General features: G+C 52.4%; 1 protein-coding gene across 2 annotated transcripts in view; it reads right to left on the bottom strand.

Annotated features, from left to right (window-relative positions):
- The window catches only part of ABHD12 (abhydrolase domain containing 12, lysophospholipase), a 77078-nt gene extending 66185 nt beyond the window's left edge, over positions 1-10893 (bottom strand). For both annotated transcript variants that reach the window (XM_040981029.1, XM_040981030.1), the window contains exon 1: positions 10660-10893. In XM_040981029.1, the coding sequence (XP_040836963.1) occupies positions 10660-10820 (161 nt within the window). In that variant the 5' untranslated portion in view covers positions 10821-10893. The remainder of the gene's footprint in view (positions 1-10659) is intronic.
- Between the last annotated feature and the right edge of the window lie 6895 nt (positions 10894-17788).

Genomic DNA, 17788 nt, shown 5'->3' with positions numbered 1-17788 from the left:
GGGTGCAGGGTACCAAGGCTTTGGGCTTCCTCTGCTTTCTCAGGGCACAAGCAAGGAGCTGGAAGGGAAGTAGAGATGTGGGACAGGAACTGGCATTCATATGGGATCCCAGTGCACACAAGGCGAGGACTTCAGTCACAAGGCTAGTGCGTAGGGTCCAAAATAAATAAGTCCTTTAAAAACAAAAAAAAAGGAGGGGGCTGTTCTTCTTTCCCGACTGAGGAGACACTTGACATCCCCTGATGGCCTAGGTGAGCTGGCTGTCAGGTGCCCCATGTGCCTCTTGGCACGGTGCTCATTGCACAGCCATCAATAACTGAGGAAGCCCAGTCCCAACAACAAATACTCCAAGGTCAGACCACACACACTGTGATCTGCCCTGTGGCCACGGTTTGAGTCCAGCCATCTAGTTGAGCTCACCTGGCCTGGGGAGACCTCAGAACTTGGACTTGTATGCACGAGTCAGCACAGGGTCAGGTCTGGCCTGTCACCTGCAGCCGCCAACGCACATCCTGGTAGATGCAGATGCCTGCTCAGTTCTGTCCCCGGGGCCATCTCTCATGTGAACTGATGGGCACTGCACCTTAGCCCAGCCCAATCTTCATATACCCCTGTGGGTGCCATGGCTTGGTCGAGATCCAGCAATCCAGGCCCCAGTCCATCTTTGCACGTGCCAGATGTACAACAGCTTAGCCCATCTGGCTCTCGTGCGCTCCCATGTTCAACCTGACCCGCCCCCAGACCTGGCCCACATTTATGTCGACACGTACTGCTGCCTTGACGAGCCTGGCAAGCCCCAGCCCTGGCTCTCGTGCTCAACAGCAGGAGCTGCAGCCTAGCAGGGGAGAGCTTTGCGATTTAACATCATTAAGGATGGTGCTGTAGCACAGTAGGGTAAACCTCAGCCTGCAGCACCAGCATTCCATATGGGCGCTGGTTCATGTCTTGGCTGCCCCACTTCTGGTTCAGCTCTCTACCTGATGGCTCAAGTCTGTGAGATCCCACATGGGGAGGCCTGAACGCAGTTCCTGGCTTTGGCTTCAGCTTGGCTCAGCTCTGGCTAATGTGGCCATCTGGGGAGCGAACCGGTGAATGACAGACCTCTCTCCTCCCTCCTCTCTGGAACCCATTCAAATAAAAATAGATAAATTCAAAGAAAAGATTTAATGACATTTTCACTGTTTCTTTTTTTTAACAGTGAGGGTTATTCCACTCTTGCCTGTTTTTTCCTTTGGCAGGGTCTGTCCTGGTGTGTCCCACCACTGATAATTTGGAAACAGCTGCTTAATTTTGACTTCACAGACTCTCAGCTGGAGGAAATCTGCCTCAGAATGAGCTGCTCTTTGAAGTCAATGCTGCCAAGAGTCAAGGACCTCTGGGATGACAGTGGGACATGATGGTTTCACGGCCCTTCCCTGAAACTCTCCTGGGCATTGCAACGCCACCATGGTGGTCACCAGGAGGCCAGACCTTCAGAGGGGATAAGCTCCTAACGCTTCACCCTGAGGCCCAGATAACACCACGGTCCCCAGGCGTGGGTGGGCTATCCTGGGGTAGACATGGTCCCTGGGCATGAGTGAGCTAGCCTGGGGTAGACAAGGTCCCTGGGCATGGGTGGGCTATCCTGATGTATCCATGGTCCCTGGGCGTGGGTGGGCTATCCTGATGTATCCATGGTCCCCAGGCGTGGGTGGGCTATCCTGGCGCATCCATGGTCCCTGGGCATGGGTGGGCTATCCTGGGATAGCCACAGTCCCTGGGCATGAGTGAGCTAGCCTGGGGTAGACAAGGTCCCCGGGCGTGGGTGGGCTATCCTGGGGCATCCATGGTCCCTGGGCGTGGGTGGGCCACCCTGGGGTAGCCACTCCCAAAGCAAGCCCTCTCTGGTGTGCTCCCGCTCCCACGCGTGCTTCCTGGCCACAGCAAGCCCTCTCTGGTGTGCTCCCGTTCCCACGCGTGCTCCCTGGCCACATGGTGGCACAGCTGTAGCACATTCCCCAGGTGTACACCACCAGGCGGGAGCAAATAAACTTACACTGCTACGGAGTGCCCAGCCTGTGGTGCTGTGGCACGAACTGACCTCCCTCCCTCAGGGCACGGCAAGGCCACGCTCCTGTTACTCAGGGAGTGACAGTTACAGCTTGACTTCTCTTTACATTCCTTCCATCCAGTCCCCTGTCAATTCTGCTGACAGCTTCGTCAAAGCACACACAGAATTCCACACTTGTCACCTCCACGGCTGCTGCCTGGGCCAAGCCGCCCCACCCCGCCATCTTCAGCCTTGACGACCATGGCCCTGCCGGTCTCCCGACTCTACTGCCCTCCAGTCACAAGGTCACACACGTCACTCTTGCTCCACAGCGGCAGGTGTCCCTCGTCAGGAAGGCCTCTTGCCGCTCTGCCGAGGGGCCTTGTCCCATTCTGCCCCCACCCAGGTCTGCTTGCTCCATCCGCGCTCTGAGTGTGTGACACATCACATATTAGTCTCAGGAAGCTGCATCCGCTGCCGTGGCCTCAGAATTCACAGTGCTTCTGTACAGAACAGGCATTCAAGTTTTGTAGAATGAGTTGCGGGAGAAAATATAACTGAATGACCAAACTGTACTGCTATAAATGCTCTAACACCAATGATATGCTCACCATACGTACTGACATACATCCATCACCAGGCTTGGAACCTGACTGAGGGGGCCCAGAGCAATAGAGTAGCAGTTAAGGTCCTCGCCTTGAAAGCACCGGGATACCCTATAGGCACTGGTTTTAATCCCCGCAGCTCCACTTCCCATCCAGCTCCCTGCCTGTGGCCTGGGAAAGCAGTTGAGGACGGCCCAAAGCTTTGGGACCCTACACCCACATGGGAGACCCAGAAGGAAGTTCCTGGCTCCCGGCTTCGGATTGGCACAGCACCAGCTGTTGCGCTCACTTGGGGAGTGAATCATCGCACGGAAGATCTTCTTCCTCTCTGTCTCTCCTCCTCTTTGTACATCTGCCTTTCCAATAAAAATAAATAAATCTGCGAAGGGAAGAAGTAAATCCTTCTTGACCTGAGTCCTCTCAGGACCTCAGTCAGGAGTCATGACGGGGATGGGCACGTCAGCAGACGAACTGAGTGCTCACTCTGTGCCAGAACCTTCCACACACCTGGACCTCCTCTCAACTCTCCTCCTGGCGGCTCACAAAGCAGGGCAGTCCAAGCCACAGAACCCAACAGTACCCACTTGAGAACCAACTCTCCATTCAGTCTTTCGCCTAAGATATACAAACCCTGGTACTAAGAACAGATTGGACTAAGCCTACAGGAGCAGCCCACCTAGATGCCCTGGCTGCTCACGGTCCCTCCCTGTGCTCGACACTCCAGATGCTGGCCCTCGGTTAGGTACAGACGAGTGGTCACCCATTCTCCATGCTGAAGGGGCACCATGGCCAGGCACACGCCCACTGACACCCAGGCAGAGTGACATCAATGTCGCGTGAAGAGCCCAACTCGGTCCTCCCGCTGTCAGGGCTGCATTAAGCATCTTCCCTGCAGACTTTATCTTACTGGGAAGTCTCCACAGGGAGGAGGAGCAGGAGCCTGGGCCGAGGTCCTGCCCTCACTGTTGCCGGCACACACCGACAAGGCGACCGTGCCCTTGCTTCTTTGCAAAGCTGTTTCCAGAATGTCTCAGAGCTGAGTCTACCCAAGCATACCTCTCACAGGTTAGGCCTGTCTGTCACCACCACCACCCCGAGAGCAGCCATGCCCTTTGGGAAGGAGGGTGTGTGCAGACAAAGGAACTTTGAACCAGAGACCCAGGACTCAAAGTCCAAACTCAGGACACCAGGGTTTAGGGTTCCAAGTTCCTGGTTGGGATATGGCCATCACATAGAAGGAAGTGGACTCAGCAGTGGAGGTTGGGGGGGTGTGCCACAAACACAACCAGGGCCCGTTCCTTGTCACAGTGTCGGCACAACCTGTCTGTGAGGCAAAGCAGACTTCCCAAAAGCTGGCTCAGACCTCAGTAGCCCCCTCCTCATCTATGCAGGAGAGGAGCCATCGGGCAGGGCAGGCTGGAGGGCGGAGGACAGACAGTGCCCTCAGCCCGCCCTGTGGCAGCCTTCAGGGATCAAGGAAGAACTGGGCGCCATGACTGTGCTTTCTGGTATCCGCAGGGAGAAGAACCTGGCTCATGCGTCCTGCAGATCCTGCACAGCTGGCCTGTGGGCGGCAGGGGAAGCATGAGGCAGCTGACTGAGACACACGGACCCTGAACGCTCACGCCCACTGTCCCAGGGTCCTTGGATACTGCGTGTGCCTTCAGGGCACCTTCCCAATGACACCAGGGAACTGAGAAGCAGACCAAAGGCCGCCAGTGCATCCCCACAGCAGACAACACACGGCAGGATGACTGCGCGCTCTCTTCTCTCAAGGAGTTCGGACTTGATGTGTGAATCAGACAAATGCACCACCTTTAAAATCCACCTCCTGGGGTCGGCAGAGTATGCTAACCCCCCGCCTGCAGCCTCCACATCCCGTATGGGCACTTCCACTCCAACTCTCTGTCAACAGTCCAGGACAGTAGCGGAAGGTGGCTCAAGTGCTTGGATCCATGCACCATGTAGAATGACCTGGCTGAAGCTCCTGGCCAATGTGGCCATTTGGAGAAAGAACCAGCACCTTCTTCAAATGAGCAGATCAATAAATCTTTAAAAGAAATGTACCTTTCAGACCAGAAATATAAAACACAAGACAAAAAAAAAAATTGTGGGGTACTTTTTTTTTTTTTAAACCTTCAGTTTTCCTCTGATTTATAGGTGTTTTTAACAAACAAACAAACAAAAAAAAACCCAGACGATATCACATACAAAACTCAAAAAAACATCCATGGAGGCAACCAGAACCCCGCCATTCTTCTCTGGAAGGACTGGAAGATCTGGCTACTCAGGGCTCACATTCTCACCAGGCAGGGCGGGTGGCGGCTGCCCCTCAGAACAGGCAGCCGGGGACAGGGCCAGGGGATCGCTCGCCTTTTGGGTGGGTGACTGGGTCCTTGTAAATGTTGCGCTCCACCTTTCAGTTTATATATCAGATGCATCCTGAGCTAGCCAGAAACCAGGAAACGCGAAGAGAAAGCCTAATTATGGAAGCTCGGGAACTCGCCCCAGATACAGAGCGAACGAGCTGGATTAGGTGGACGATTTTCCATGAACAGCTAAGTCAGCAAAACCGAATATGGAAGCAGAGAGCCAGCCTGAAGTGGCCAGTGCACTAGAGATGCTATAATCCCCGTGTGTCGAATTCTCCAGTCGAATTCTCCAAAAGCACCAGGCTCAGGGAACCAAGCTAGGGAATTCTACCAACTTCTAAAGAAACTGGTCATTTTAAAAATATTTAAACTGGCAGGCCAAGCACTGTGGCCTAGTGGCTAAAAACCTTGCCTTGAACACACCAGGATCCCACACGGGCACCAGTTCTAATCCCAGCAGCCCCACTTCCCATCCAGCTTCCTGCTTGTGGCCTGGGAAAGCAGTTGAGGACGGCCCAAAGCTTTGGGACCCTGCACCCGTGTGGGAGACCCAGAGGAAGTTCCTGGCTCCTGGCTCCTGGCTTCGGATCGGCGCAGCACCAGCCATTGCAGTCACTTGGGGAGTGAATCATCAGATGGAAGATCTTCTGTCTCTCCTCCTCTCTGTATATCTGACTTTGAAATAAAAATAAAAATAAATCTTTACATAAATAAGCAAATCTTATAAAAATATTTAAACTGGCTAAAGCAGAGAAAGAATACTTCCTAAAGCCTGAAAACATTAATTTGGTAAAGCACTTTTGAAAAGCACAGACTACTTTATCTAATAAATGTATAAGATTCCCAAATAAAATACTAACATATGCTGGTTGTGCCAGGAATGAAAAAGATGACTCCATACTACAAAATCTACTACTCTAATGTAACATATGATCTTGCCACAGAACTTAAACAGGCATCAAACAAAAACTAACCACTAACTCCAGGGCCAGTGAGGATGGTAATGCCATGCCTGCAATAAAGGCATCCCATATGGTACTGGGTATGTCCTATTGCTCCACTTCCGCTCCACCATCCCGTGTCCTGCTGCTCCACTTCCGCTCCACCATCCCGTGTCCTGCCTGCACTTCTCCACCATCCTGTGTCCTGCCTCCACTTCTCCACCATCCTGTGTCCTGCTGCTCCACTTCTCCACCATCCCATGTCCTGCTGCTCCACTTCTGCTCCACCATCCCATGTCCTGCTGCTCCACTTCCGCTCCACCACCCCGTGTCCTGCTGCTCCACTTCTCCACCATCCCGTGTCCCACTGCTCCACTTCCGCTCCACCATCCCGTGTCCTGCTGCTCCACTTCCGCTCCACCATCCCGTGTCCTGCCTGCACTTCTCCACCATCCTGTGTCCTGCCTCCACTTCTCCACCATCCTGTGTCCTGCTGCTCCACTTCTCCACCATCCCATGTCCTGCTGCTCCACTTCTGCTCCACCATCCCGTGTCCTGCTGCTCCACTCTCACTCCACCATCCCATTCCTACTGCTCCACTTCTCCACCATCCTGTGTCCTGCCTCCACTTCTGCTCCACCATCCCGTTCCTACTGCTCCACTCTCGCTCCACCATCCCGTTCCTACTGCTCCACTTCTGTTCCACCACCCCGTGTCCCACTGCTCCACTTCTCCACCATCCTGTGTCCTGCCTCCACTTCTGCTCCACCATCCTGTGTCCTGCCTCCACTTCTGCTCTAGCATCCTGATAACATACCTGAGAAAGCAGCCGCACGCAGCCCAGGTGCTTAGGTCCCCTGCGCCCATGCGGGAGGAAAACAAGAAGCTCTTGGCTCCTGCTTTACCTGGCCAGGGCTAGCTGTTATGGCCACCTGAGGTGTGAACCAATGTCCTGACACCCTCTCTTTAACTCTGCCTTTCAAATAAGGACAATAAATGAAATGAAAAGAGAAGAAAAATTGAAGGCAAGTATTTAGCCTAACAGTTTACAATGCTTAGGACACTATATTCACTTTAGAATGTCTGGCTTTGATACTTGGCTCCTCCTCCAGCCTCCAGCTTCCTGACTACACGGGCTCCTGGAGGCAGCAGTGATGGCTCAGGGAATTTGGTGCCTGTCCCTTGTGGGGAGACCTGGATGTGTTCCTGCCTCTAGCTACTGCACATTTAGGGAGTGAACCAGTGGATGGAAATTTGCTCTATTTGTCTCTCATTTTCTTTGCTTCTCAAATAAAAACAAAAATTAAATTACCAGCAACACATTCCTTGTAAAACAAAATAACCAGTATGAGACTTAACAGCAGAAACAAAAGAACTAGTCAAAGATGTTCTGGAAATGCAATACAATCAGAAAAGACAGAAAAATTAGAAACCAAGAGGCAAATGAGTGTTCATAGTGACATGATAGTGTATACCTGGAAAACTCCAGAAAATCAACTTCAAAAACTACTGGAAACAATAGTTAGTGTTGCTGGCTACAAAATTAATGTGCACATCTAGTTAAGAATATGCAGCAACAAAGAATCCAAGGATCCTATTCTCAATAACAGAAAAAAGAAAGAGAGAGAAACTCATCAGGAATAAACTTTAAAAATGTAGAAAATTTTGCAACAAACCAATTGCAAAGAAAGACTTTGATACAGATAAACAGCATCACAGTTACATATTCAATAAACCCTTATTTACTCCAACTACCATGTGGAGTGGTTATGAATGAAATACTTCGTATGAAAATATTCCAGTCCCCAACTCTGTAAGAGTAAAGAGTAGGAGGTATAGAACAATTCACGATGTGCTAAACAGGAAAACTGTTGAAACGAAACTGTGGCAAACATCTGGAGATTGATTACACTGTCTTGTCTATATGAAAATGCCCAAAATAAACAGGATTAAAGGTGAGTCACAGGAGACAGAGCTGATTGTAAGCTACACAGTAGGCTTACAGAACACGCAGAAATGCCACCCAGCAAGTAATACAAAGCACTTACAAATGCCATTTTCATGAATCAGATCAGAATGTGGAGTCACACACATTAGTAAAGGTGGGGGTGGCAGACAATAGGAGTGCCAATCACTGCCAGCCTCCTTGGAATCTGGCTTTACCTCCACTGACCCCCGCCCACCATCCTGCGCCCAGCAATGGACTCCACAGTGTTCACTCACTTGGCGAGCGTCTCCCATCCGGCACCGGAGGTGCAGAGACCCCGTCGTCACACATTGGAGGCACAGAGATGGAGAAGGCAACACCCCACTCTCAGGCTGCTCTGTGGAACAGGGACAGCCGGAACACAAGGACGTTGGTCCTTGGTCAGGTGAGTGACAATGCAGACAGGGTTCAGAGGTTGGGACGTCTCTGAGCGGTGACGTCCCAGCAGAGCTTTGCTGCAGGAAAATGCACGGACAGTGGGGTAGACCAGGGCAGCTGTAAGACCTCACTGTGGTGCTCGCATGCCAAGCTGGAGTGCCTGGGCTCAAGACCAGAATGGGTTTTCCTGAGGCCAGCTTCCACTGACACACACCATGGGAGGCAGGTGACAGCACCCGGCCACGAGAGACCCTGGTTCCTGCCTGATTCAGTCGTGGCTGCTGCAGGCACTTCAAAAATGCATTAGGGAACAGAGCAACTTTCATTCTCTCTTCCCTCCTCTTTTCCCACTTCTCTATAACAAATAAATCTGAAAAAGTTAAAAAAAAAAAAAACTACCCAGAAGTTAGGTCAGTCTGAGGGCAGGCATGGTAGCACAGCGGGTTAGCCTGTCATTTGCAACACTGGCAGATCCCAAGTGGGCATCAGGTTTGACTCCCGGGTGCTCTACTGCAGATCCAGCTTCCAGATGCCAACGCCTGGGAAAGCAGCACAAAATGGCCCAACCCTAGCGTGCAGTCGTATGTGGAGTAAACAAGTGGATGGAAGCTCTTCTTTCTCTAACCATGCCTTTCAAATCAACACACAAACGTTAAACAGAACTTTTAGAAAGTCCATCTGGATTTAGAGCAGTGAGTACTGGAGACTGGCAGGGTGGGCAAGGGCAGCTGGGAGTCAGCCAAAACAGCAGGCGGCGCAGGTTGCAGCATCCCCAGCATGGAGGGCACCTGCCGCTCACAGCAACACAGGATGCTCTGTGTGAGCATCTGCAGGGAAGGCCGGGGATGCAGGTTCACAGCGCTGTGCCCAGGGCTGGCCCAACACAAATTCAGCCTTCCTCTCCTGTGACTGGCCTGAGTTCCCTCATACCCTTTTATTTACTTATCCAAAGGATACGTGCATATCTTGATTGTTTCACATCAAATTAGTCACATCCTTTTAATACAGCGCACACTTTCAGGAACGTGCCAGGTCAGCATCAAAGATCACTGTGCATAACAATTGGATTTTTTTTTTCCCCAAAGAACTTTCTGACTGATCTAGGACCTATGCCAGGCCTGTCAGTAAAAGCACATGAGAGCTAACCACGAGTTCGGAAGGCAGACAAACCTCCCCACAGCCAGAAGCAGCCAGCTCCCTAAAAACACACACCTAGGAGTCACTACCACGCTTCAGAGATACACACACCAAAACCACCCCACCTCAGGCCAGCACCGACAGCCCACTCCCATTCCAGGGCTGCTCCAGCTGTAACTCCGAAGCAGTCAGGTTGAAAACACAGTGAGTATACATTTTGCAAGGAAGTGATGTGTCCACGGACAGCATTCCAGCTGACCCCAAAGACTCCACTACAATCCTTGTAAACACTTCACAGAACTTCTTGCAACAGCCCTGGGACTATCTAAGCTTCCACAAACAGCCAGATACACAAGAAACCAGCAGGCAGGGAGAGAGGACGCCTGTCCCTGCGAAATACGCTCTTGGCTCAGTTTTGAAGTCAGCTTTACATAACAACACTCCTGTCCTTCCCCAGGAAAAACACTTCAAACACACGCAGACACACACGCCTCCAGAGGTCCACAGGGATGCCCACAAGGCTTCGGGCGCCCAGCCACTGGGCTGCGAACACAGGTGCTCTCCTCCTGCGGCCGGGATGCAGGCGGCGCATCCTTCAGCAACCTCAGCCCACGCAGGTGGTCCGCGCCCGACTCTGGCCTGCAGGTCCAGCGGCCAGCCCGGGTGGACAGCTCCGCACACGGCGGCCCAGCGCGGGGGTCCTCAGACAGAACCAAACCACAGACCCCTCCGCCCAGGGAACCCTGAACCCACACACTGGGGAGGCTCGTGGGGTCATGACTCGGGGCCCCTGCATTTACTCGGGAAGGGGGTCACGCTGCTGACCGGGGCCAGGGGAGGGAGAGCGTAAGGGCCCCGCAGGGGGCACCGAGGACGCGCGGAGGGGAAGGGATGGAGGAGCCAAGGGATGGGACCCGGTGCGAGAGGGATGGGACGGGGACACTGGGGATGAGGACACTGCGGACAACGGGATGGGGACGAGGACATCGAGTCCGAGCGGGATGGGGACAGGGACACTGGGGACGAGGACACCGAGGACGGGGACACTAGAGATGAGGACACTGGGGACAGCGGGATGGGGACGAGGACACCGAGTCCGAGTGGGATGGGGACGGGGACACCGGGTCCGAGTGGGATGGGGACGGGGACACTGGGGACGGGGACACCGGGTCCGAGCCGGCGCCCCTGCGCACCCCGCGCGGCGGCTCACCTGCCCAGCGCCCGCTTCATGCCCGCGTCGGCTGCGCTGCGCGGCTCCGCCGGCCCCTGGCCCGCCAAGCGCGGAGTCGGCTTCAGGCGGCTGTCGGCGTCCAGCGCCGCGGCGGCGCAGCGCTCATGCTCCAAGGCGACGGGCTCGGTCCGCTTCCTCATCCCGCCGCCCACGGCGCCCGCCCGCCTCCGCCGGCCTCGCCGCAGCCGCGGGCACCCGGCAGCCTGCAGCCCTCACATCGCAGCGCAGGCCGCGGCGCCGGCGACGGCCCTGCGCCGGCCGGGCCGGCAGCCAATCAGCGCCCGGCGCCGCGGCCAGACCCCACCCCACTCCGCCCGCGGCCCGAGTCCGGGGCGCCGGCCAGGCCAATAAGCGCCCTGCACTGCGTCCAGGCCCCGCCCCGCCCGCTGCCCCGCGGCCCGGACGCCAGGCAGGCCAATGAGCTCCCGGCGCCGAGGCCAAGCCCCACCCCACTGCGCCCGCAGCCCCGTGTCCGGGCGCCGGCCAGGCCAATGAGCGCCAGGCGCCGCGGCCAGACCCCGCCCCGCCCCGCCCGCGACCCGCATCCGGCGCGCCGGGCCGCAGCCATGCTGGAAGAGGGCGGCCGAAGCCGCGCGTCCTCGCGTCACGGGCCGGGCAGCCTGAGGAACGGGGCTCGCAGGCTGTGCGGAGCTGGAGAATGTTGATGCAGGGGGTGATCTGAGCAAAAAAGAATAAGGAACAAACCACAGTGACTACTTCTCTAGTAGGATTTTATTGTTGCACATGCGCAACAATAAAAGTAATTAACCTATCCTCAGACCCAAGTATCTAGATGTACTTTCGGGCTGAGTAAGTGAAAAAAAAAAACCTGCTCTCTAGAAATATGCATTAGAATTCAGACTTTTATAAAGCCAGGGGAACTGGCTGAATGTGGGAAATCCTTCGGAGAGGAAAGCTCTCCCTCGTGGAGCCCAAATTCATACTGACAGTCCATCCTGAGAGAAGGGGACGGTGTCAGACATTGGGTGTCACAGCTTTGGCTTTCCACTTCACAGATGACGGGCGGCAGAGCTGCTTTGCTTATTTCAAAGCAACTTCAGTAATATAAAGTTTTGTCAGTTCGGAAATTGTTGGCAACTGCTGATAATGACAATGCCCTCAGGAGTGCAGGAGTGTCCTGCAGGAGTTTTATAAAGATACTTGGAAATTGTGAAAAGATCACCGAGATTTCCTATATCGTTACTAACATATAGTTCTTCATGCTCAGTCATATGTCCGTCATTGCGGGGATGGACAATGGCAGAGAGCCCAGCATCCTATTGTCAAGATATTGTAAGCCGTTTCATTGTAAGTCCTTCTTTGTCTGGAAATAGAGATGCATAATATATTGTGTCCTCACATCTGGATGTTAGTCTCCATTTCACAGTTACTGTACATCCCCTTAAATGAAAAGTCACAATACAAAATCAACAATAGGATGAAAAATAGAAATTTACAATGCTATGAAGTTAAATAACATGTTACTAGATATGACGGTCTCCATTACACAGCTACCATACATCTCCTTAAATGAAAAGCCACAAAACAAAATCAACATCAGAAAAAAAATAGAAATTTACAACACCATGAAGTTAAATAACATGCTACTGAATGACTAGTGTGTTGCAGAAGAAATGAAACAAGAAAATCAAGAACCTTCTTGAAGAAAATAATGCTACTGTATGATCTTGAGTCATTGAATAATTTAATCAGAAAAAAGTTTTGAAGAGATGAAACTAACAAAAACATAAAATCCCATGCGATACAGTTTCCACTGATTTTTGTTGGTGAAATATGTCTCTTCTAAGCAATAAATAGATGTGTGTTTTTTTTTTAAAGAAATTGTGAAAAGATATCTACTAGGCACCTCAGCCTGCACTCATATTGGTGTATCTGCAGATATTAAAAAACATGCCATGGAGTTTTTCTGTGAGATCTATTTATTTGGCTAGGAGAGGCAAGTTTACAGAGATAAGGAGAGACAGAGAGAAAGGGAAAGATCTTCCAGCTGCTGGTTCACTCCCCAGATGTCCACAAAGGCGTAGCTGATGGGAAGCCAGGAGTGCAGGGTCCAAGGCTTCAGGCCGTCCTGCACTGCCTTCCCAGGGCACAGGCAGGCAGCTGGATGGGAAGTGGGGCAGCCAGGGCAGGAACCAGCACCCACATGGGACGCTGGCGCTGGCGCTTGGGGATGGAGGATTAATTAATCTGAGCCATTGCGCCGGGCCCACTCTGGAATTTTTAAATGGTGAATTATTTAATGCAGTAGCATATGTCAGTGGAAACTTGGAAACCTAGAAATAACTTGAGGTCTGTAAAAAAAAATTGGCCCTGTCAGTCACAAAATCCTATTTAAAAGGAAATCGGGGGTGGCGGGGTGGGGAGAAGAGGAACAAGGGAGAGGAGTGAAGATGGTGAAGGTGAGGACTAGCAGAAGGAGAGCTGGAGGAAAGGAACATTAGGCATGGTGAATCTTCTCGCTGGTGGTGCTGGTATATCATGGAATGAACCACAGCCTCCTTCTATGTGTTGCCTTAAGTACGGCAGTGGCAGTGCCCACAGCTGTAACTTGAGACCACACGGCCTACTGAAATCCCTCCTGACATTTACATACTGGATCCAACCACTTCTCTCCAGCACCATCCCCACCCAGGGCCAGGCTGTTGTCTGCTCTTACCTGGGTTATTTTACTAGCTGTCAAACATTCCTAAAAAAGAACATAAATAAAAGCAAGTTAAGAAAAAGAGAACACTCAAGCTAGGTACGTTTGGCCAGTTGTGTGCTCAAAGGACTTTGAACGGCTCCTCATGGCACTCAAGACTGAATGCATGAGGGGATACAGGGCCTCCTGTCCACCTCTGGTCTCAGGAGCATCACAGCATGGCATCACGGCTTCCCGCTGGCCACACATGCCACACGCACTCTGATTCCTGCTGCTCTGAATCCTGCCTCCTGTGTTTTTCATTCCCCATTTCCTGCTGCAGCTCAGGCCCGGGCATTCTCTGCAGGATAGAATTTAAAACCCTGAGCCCAGCAGTCCTGCAGCCTGCACTTGGTTATCACCAGCAGATTCGTCGTCGGTCTGTGTGTTGCCAGAGTCCTAAGTGGCACACATGGCGCCTGCCTTATCTTGTGTAGCCCAAGTTGGCTCACGGCAGGACCTTCCTATTTGCTAAAGGAGTGACTGGGTCATCCAAGGTACTCAGAGGTGAGCACTTTCCTGGCGAGGAGGTGAGCCTCATGTTGCTAAGGAACTTTGCCTCCAAGCTGGGAGTTGAAGATGAAGCCACCAATTTCAGTGCCAGCATCCCACAAGAGGCCCAGTTGGAGTTGGTGCAGAACCTCAAAATCAAAATCCCAACCATTTGTTCATGGCTCATTGCTTGCCTCTGTGAAATGGGTTCCAAGTCTCATGAACCAAGGCCCAAGTCTGGTTATCTCACAGGTAATTAAGTGGGTGGGTACCTCAATCCTTGGACCCAAGAAGAGCCAGGCATGGGGTATTCAGATAGGTAGGGAATGTGTGGTATTTCCCCACTCACCTTGTAGGTTATTGTGAATTGCCCCTTTTCAAGCTATTGAGGACTGCCCCAATAAAAACACTATTCAGAAGGCCAGTGGGTTACCTTCTCTCAACCAAGGGAGCCTGAATAAACCGCCTTTGTGCACTTGCTCTGACTTCAGACTCCTGCAGATTTCTGGGGATCTCAAAATCTGGGCACAACAGTGGCTCCTTCACTTCTGCTCCAACTCCCTGCTAATGCTCCCGGAAAAGCTGTGGAGAACAGCCCAGGTCCCTGGGCTTCTGCATCCATGTGGTTGACCTGCAAGAGCTCCAGGCTCCAGGTTGCAGCCTGCCTATACACACCCACCACTTGCAGCCGTTTAGAGTGAGGCCTTAGATGGAAGACCTCTGTGTCTCCGTCTTTCTGTAATTCTGCCTTAAAAAGAAGTAAAAACAGGGCCTGGCGCGATAGCGTATAGGTTAAAGTCCTTGCCTTGAACGTGCTGGGATTCCACATGGACCCCGCTTCCCATCCAGCTCTCTGCTCGTGGCCTGGGAATGCAGTGGAAGATGCCACAATGCCTTGGGACCCTGCACTTGCGCGGGAGACCTGGAAGCAGCTCCTGGCTCCTGGCTCCTGGCTTTGGATTGGCTCAGTTCGAGCCGTTGTGGCCACTTGGAGAGTGAATGAACAGACAGAAGAGTTTCCTCTCTCTCCTCTGCATATCTGCTTTTCCAATAAAAAAATATAGATAAAGGTAAGATGGTAGATGAGCAAGGAGGGTTGTACATCATGCTCCAGTAGCGTGGCTCAAGGTAGGAGCAGGTATTCAGTAAAAGAGAAACCCACTCAACTGGGGCGTTGTGTGGCTGCTGGGAGGCCTGCACCTACCCTGCAGGGCCTGGCTGCAGCTGCCTGCTCCGCTGCTCCTTCCAGCCAATATGAGAGGAAAATGCAGAAGCTTATTTGTAAGTTAGGCTGTTGGTATGCCCACTTCTCAGATAACATATCTACTATGTCTACACTGGCAAAAGAGCAGTGCATTTTGTCTTCAATTGATTCTCTTTTTAAAATTTTAGATGATGTTTACATAGTTGACCAGGGTGGGAAAGAGAAGTGGGTGTGATCGTTGTTTCTAAGCTTTCTATTTCTTCTTCCCATTTCTGGGGGGAGGGAGGAGATAGGCTATACCAGCCTCCCAACCATCCCAGTATCCAAGAACGAGGACAGGCCACCCAATATCAGCCCAGAGTCACAATGGCGCATGTTCTGAAGGTTCTGCCCAGGTGGATGTGATAGTTTCAAAATGCTGTCCATCTCACCGGTCCATGGATGAGGAATCCCTTCCAATGTCTATTGTGCAGATATTTGCTGTCATCATTTGACTGGGGCAGTTGTCCACATGTTCCCCATTCTCTGCTCTGGTACCAGATGTCCTCTGCAGGCCCCCATGAGCTACCATGTTTTCCATGCGCACCATGGTCTGCCCTTTAGCACTCCATCCTCTACACTGAAGACCAGTTCTCCTAGGTGGGCTCATGGACCTGACCAAGGTGACCAGGGTCATGCCAGACCCCCCCACACACACTTTGGCTCACAGATCCAGTGACCACCTTGCAGGTGGGTCCACAGCCCTGGGCATGTGACCCAGGACCTGCTGGATACCTCCCACCAACCCCGGGGCTCATGGACCTGATACCCACCACTCAGGTGAGCCTGTTAATCTGGAGCTCACGGATCAAGCACCCACCACACAGGTGGGCATGAGGCCCTGGGTCATGTGACCCAGGACCTGCCAGACCCCCCACCTCTGGGGCTCATGGACCTGATACCCACCATGTAGATGGGCCCTAGAACCTGGGCTAGGAGACCCAGGGTCCTTCTGGCTCCCCATCCGTGAGGCTCATGGACCTGACACCCACCACCTCGACTGACATAGTTCATCTTTCCTCAGCATCCACCAGTGGGTATTTCAGCTGCAGAGTCAGCCCTAGTCCTGGCTCAAGTGTGCACTGGCTGCTGTTGCGGCCCGACTCGGCCCCTCCTGCACCCTATCCTGGTTCTCCTATCTGGCAGTGAATGTTATGAACTAGCCTGGCCTGGCCTGGCGCCTGACCTGACCCACATGTATGCCATTGGGTATTGTAATCTGCTCTGGGTTGGGGTGCTTTTTGCCTTAGTTCTTACACTTACCTGCAGGGACTGCAACCTGACAAAGGAGTTCACCAAGCTCTTCTATCCTATCTCCTTCCAGTGGCAGATCTTGTACATACCAGTGGGTCCTTGGCCCAGGCTGACTTTGTCCACCTGTTGTCCTGGTGAGGATGATGTCCTTGCCCAGTTGGCCCATACCCTTTCTGGTTCTTACTGTTAGGTATTGCAGCCTAGCAACACCTGTCCGAACCCAGACACAGTTCTCATATGGTTCAACAGGAGCCAAGACCTAGCCCAGTCCGTTCTATACTCACCCTCTCATGAGTACCAGTTGGTCCGGGAGTCTAGCCCAGTCTGGCCCTCCCTAGACCCAGGCCACACCCATGCCGAGGGAGACTGAAGCCATGTTCAGCCCAGGACAATGCACCAATTCTGGCACTTGCGTTCACCAATGGGAATTCTGGCCGAGCCGGGACGTCCCCTTAGCTCCCCAACAAGGTCTATTCCCAGCCATAGTTCTTGTGCGTGCCAACAGAGATTATTGTTCACATGGGTGAGCCCACATATTGCCCTGCAGACTCTACCCCCAGATCTAATTCTCTCAAGTATTTATTGACTTCATGGTCCAGTCTCACAAAACTCATTCCCTTTTCTGACACTCTGGTGGGCTCCATGTTGTAGACCGTCAGGTAGACTGGCCTTGTCTGTGGAAGATCTAGAGAAGCCATCCCTCACCTGGACCTGATCCCTAGGGTCCTTGCTGATCCCTAGTACCATCTCTCAGACTCCCTGGAAGCCCACACTCCCAAGATCCTAGGGCCCACGGGCTCGGTCTGGGACAAGCTCAGGATCTAGCCACCTTCTGACAGTGGTGGCCGGAGCCAGGATCCCATGCATTGAGCCTGGCTCAGCCTGGGTTCTCCCAGCAGGTGCCACGCGGCGGGGAGCAGAGCTTCCAGCTTCAGACTCACCTGGGCTCTCCCACCAGAATAGTGCATTTTCTAGGGTCAGACCAAACAAACCCAATATTGTTTTTCTGAAATACTGCTTTTCCAAAACAAGCATAACGACGATATAAATTATTTCTAATTGCATGTTCGTTTATCTGTGAGAAAAATTTCCATCATCTTCTTTCTAAGAAAATGGTGATTGAATTCACGTTCATCTGTGACTTTCCCCTTCCCTTCTTAAATTTTTAAAGGTTTTCAAATGACTGCATGAGTCAGAGAAGTATTGTGGAACTGAAAATGGCTAGCCTAGATACCTCGCCTAACTGCTTCAGGGTTAGTTGGGGACCTTCAAGTTTCCTTAATAACCACCATTAGAGATAATTGAGAATTATAAGTTATCAATGTCACATACTCTAACATCCAGGAGGTGCCCAATAAAAGGCCCTTTCACTTTAATACTAAAAACAAAAAACACGGGCCGGCAGCGTGGCCTAGTGG

Source organism: Ochotona curzoniae, unplaced genomic scaffold (genome assembly GCF_017591425.1).
Source record: "Ochotona curzoniae isolate NIBS_2020 unplaced genomic scaffold, NIBS_Ocur_1.0 contig_3520, whole genome shotgun sequence".
Lineage (NCBI taxonomy): Eukaryota > Metazoa > Chordata > Mammalia > Lagomorpha > Ochotonidae > Ochotona > Ochotona curzoniae.
Note: the sequence above shows the minus strand (reverse complement) of the source record. Positions and strands in the feature narration are given on the sequence as shown.